At 41.2% G+C, this 2,813-nt stretch overlaps 1 protein-coding gene across 1 annotated transcript; it reads right to left on the bottom strand.

Moving 5' to 3' along the window:
- Positions 1–1,930, bottom strand: LOC144704784 (37S ribosomal protein S27). The gene is made up of 2 exons (XM_078577309.1): positions 1,643–1,930; positions 1–248 (listed from the first exon to the last, which is right to left on the bottom strand). Exons 1-2 carry the CDS (start codon positions 1,861–1,863, stop codon positions 158–160), a joined length of 312 nt encoding a protein of 103 aa, XP_078433435.1. The 5' UTR covers positions 1,864–1,930; the 3' UTR covers positions 1–157.
- Between the last annotated feature and the right edge of the window lie 883 nt (positions 1,931–2,813).

The following is a 2,813-nucleotide window of genomic DNA, read 5'->3' as shown; positions in this document are numbered from 1 at the left end:
TAACTCAACAACTTACTTTTCCGTAAATCAACCAGTATTTTAGTCAAGAGATTCCAAGAGATCCAGGAGATTCCACCGGCCCATTCTCTTCAAAAAGAAATTCCACTAGCCCATTCTGCTCATACCTGAATAAAGGAAGAGTGCACAAAATAGTTGTTTATTTATTGCGTTTTGCTGCACGCTTTCCTTGTCCCTTCTTTGGAGGGCCCTTTCCACGCCGTTTCAACATTTCCAGCTTAGATAATCGCCTGAAGAAACAAGAGAAATTTCAGAGCACCATTTATCTCAAAAGTAGGAAAACAAGAAAAACAGTCCACTTGGAACAAGATCTGAAAAGAAAACATGATACAATTGCCTTGTTTGTTTGAGTGTACAATTTTAATGCAGCTACAACTGAAAAAGTTATCATCCATTACCATAAAAAGGGAAAGAATGATAAATAAAGAACTAGGTATTCAATAATGGAAGATTCAAGAAGAGGAGTGCACAGATTGAATCATGAATAAGGGGAAGACACAGGATTGAAATCTCCTTGCAGGGATAGTCCTGTTCAACCTTTCACCATAGCCCAGGAGAGTTAATGCGATAAAAAACACCTTGATCTATAACAGAGTTACATTTCGGAAGATATACTTGTGCACCTTTGGGGATGACAATATTTAGCATGTACTCAATTAATAGCTCCAAATCCAAAGTATGGCTAAGGAAACACCCAGAGCTCAAACTCCATAAACATTATGTTTCAGAAACAACTCAACCTTCCTAGATTGGACGTCAAAGCCTAAATTATCTGACCCATAAAATAAACTGATACGGGTCTCACTCGGACGTTAGCTCGCGCTTGGTTCTCATCAGTGACGGTTCTTGGATAGAGTTTCTATAACTGGAAATTCTTGGTATTCTCTCAAATTCGAATTAGGATTTGCTTTTTTGCCCATTGCTACATCGATATACTCCTGGGGAAGATATCATAAATATGCAGCAGCTTCACAATCATTCACAAGAGAAAACGGCAAACTATTCAGAAAAGACCGTTCATTTCAACAAACAAGCAGAGGTCAATGTTAAATCAGGAAATATTCACTCGAGCAGTCAATTTCTAGCCCTGGAGAATATATCTCAACTGTGTGAAATAAGCAAGTCATTGCAAGTTATCGTGTCAATCACGAGATAACATCTACTCAAGAAATTATTCAATTCTAACTAGAAAAATTATAAACACCCAATTTCACAAAAAAAATTCCGATTGCGCATTTCTACAAACAAACGAAAATCAAAGTCAAAAGCAGGAATCATAACAAAAATCCTCGTTAAGTTCTTCATTCCAAATACAAAAACCTTAAACACCCAAATTCAAGAAACTTGTCCGATTAGCGCATTTCTACAAACAAACTAAGATCAAAGTCAAAAGCAGGAATCAAAACAGCATTCCTCTTGAAATTCTTCAATTCCAACAAGAGATTTATTTTTTATGACTGCTGCTTTTGACTTTGATTTTAGTTTGTTTTCTTCAACTCCAAATAGAAATTATTTAAAAACCCAATTCCAAAAAACTCTACCGGTTGTGGGTTTCTACAAAAAAAGGAAAATTTAAGTCAAAAGTACGAATCATAACGAAAAAAAATTAGGGAAGTGAGCGTACTCCTTTTCTTCGCGAGCCAAGACGAGGGGATCATCGAACTTGATGTCGTAAGGGTACCAATCGGCGACCTGATCGCCGATGAGCTTCTTGCGAAGGATCTTGTGCGGCGATCGTCTTCCGGTGGGATTGAGGACGTGGCCGAAGATCCTCGCCCGGGCCTCCTCCACTCCCTTCACCGCCGCCGCCGCCAGCAGGCTCCTCAATCCCCCTCCCGCGCTCATCTTCTCTGCAACTCTCTCTCTCTCTCTCTCTCTCTCTCTCTCTCTCTCTCTCTCTCTCAGTATCTGAATTCAAGCAGTATTTATAGGCGCAATTTGCCACGTTTCATTCTATTTTTTTCTCACCATCGCTTTCTAACTTTCTAACTTTCTAACTTTCTCTCTCTCTTCTCTCTCTCTCTCTAACTTTCTCTCTCTCTCTCTCTCTCTCTCTCTCTCTCTCTCTCTCTCTTCTCTATCTATCTACCTCTATATCTCTCCCTCCCTCTCTCTCTGAAACTCTGAGCTTATCTCTTTCTCTCTCTTTCTCCCTCTATCTCACTATCTCTTCCTCAGTCTCTCTCTGAAATTCTGTGCCTATCTCACTCTCTCTCTCTCTTCCTCTGTCTTTCACAGTCCGCCTCTCTCTCTCTCTTCCTGCCTCTCTCTATTCCTCCCTCTCTCTTCGTGACGCTACTGTCTATCTCTCTCCTCCTCCTCCTCTCTTTCTCTCCCTATCTCTCTATCTCTCCCTCAATCTCTCTCTGAAACTCTTAGCCTACCTCACTCTCTCTCTTCCTCTCTCTTTCACAGTCTATCTCTCTCTCTTCCTGCCTCTCTCTCTTCCTCCTCTCTCTATTTCTTCCTCTCTCCTTTTGACTATCTTACTCTCTATCTCTCTCCTCCTCTCTTTCTCTCCCTATCTCTCTATCTCTTCCTCAATCTCTTTCTGAAACTCTGCGCCTATCTCACACTCTATCTCTCTCCTCCTCCTCTCTCTATCTCTTCCTCCCTCTCTCTGAAACTCTGCGCCTATCTCACACACTATCTCTGTCCTCCTTCTCTCTCTATCTCTTCCTCCCTCTCTCTCTGAAACTCTATGCCTATCTCACTCTCTATCTCTCTCCTATTCCTCTCTCTATATCTTCCTTCCTCTCTCTTTGAAACTCTCTGCCTATCTCTCTCTCTCCTCC

This window comes from Wolffia australiana, chromosome 6 (genome assembly GCF_029677425.1).
Source record: "Wolffia australiana isolate 7733 chromosome 6, ASM2967742v1".
Taxonomy (NCBI): Eukaryota; Viridiplantae; Streptophyta; class Magnoliopsida; order Alismatales; family Araceae; genus Wolffia; species Wolffia australiana.
The sequence above is the reverse complement of the archived record's forward strand: the minus strand, read 5'-3'. Positions and strand labels throughout refer to the sequence as shown.

Bases quoted from the DNA above. Each gene is read 5' to 3' on its own strand.
- LOC144704784 (XM_078577309.1), bottom strand. From the start codon at position 1,863: ATGAGCGCGGGAGGGGGATTGAGGAGCCTGCTGGCGGCGGCGGCGGTG. The intron at 249-1,642 runs GTACGCTCACTT...TTGTTTCTTCAG, and splicing joins TTGGCTCGCGAAGAAAAGGA to GCGATTATCTAAGCTGGAAA.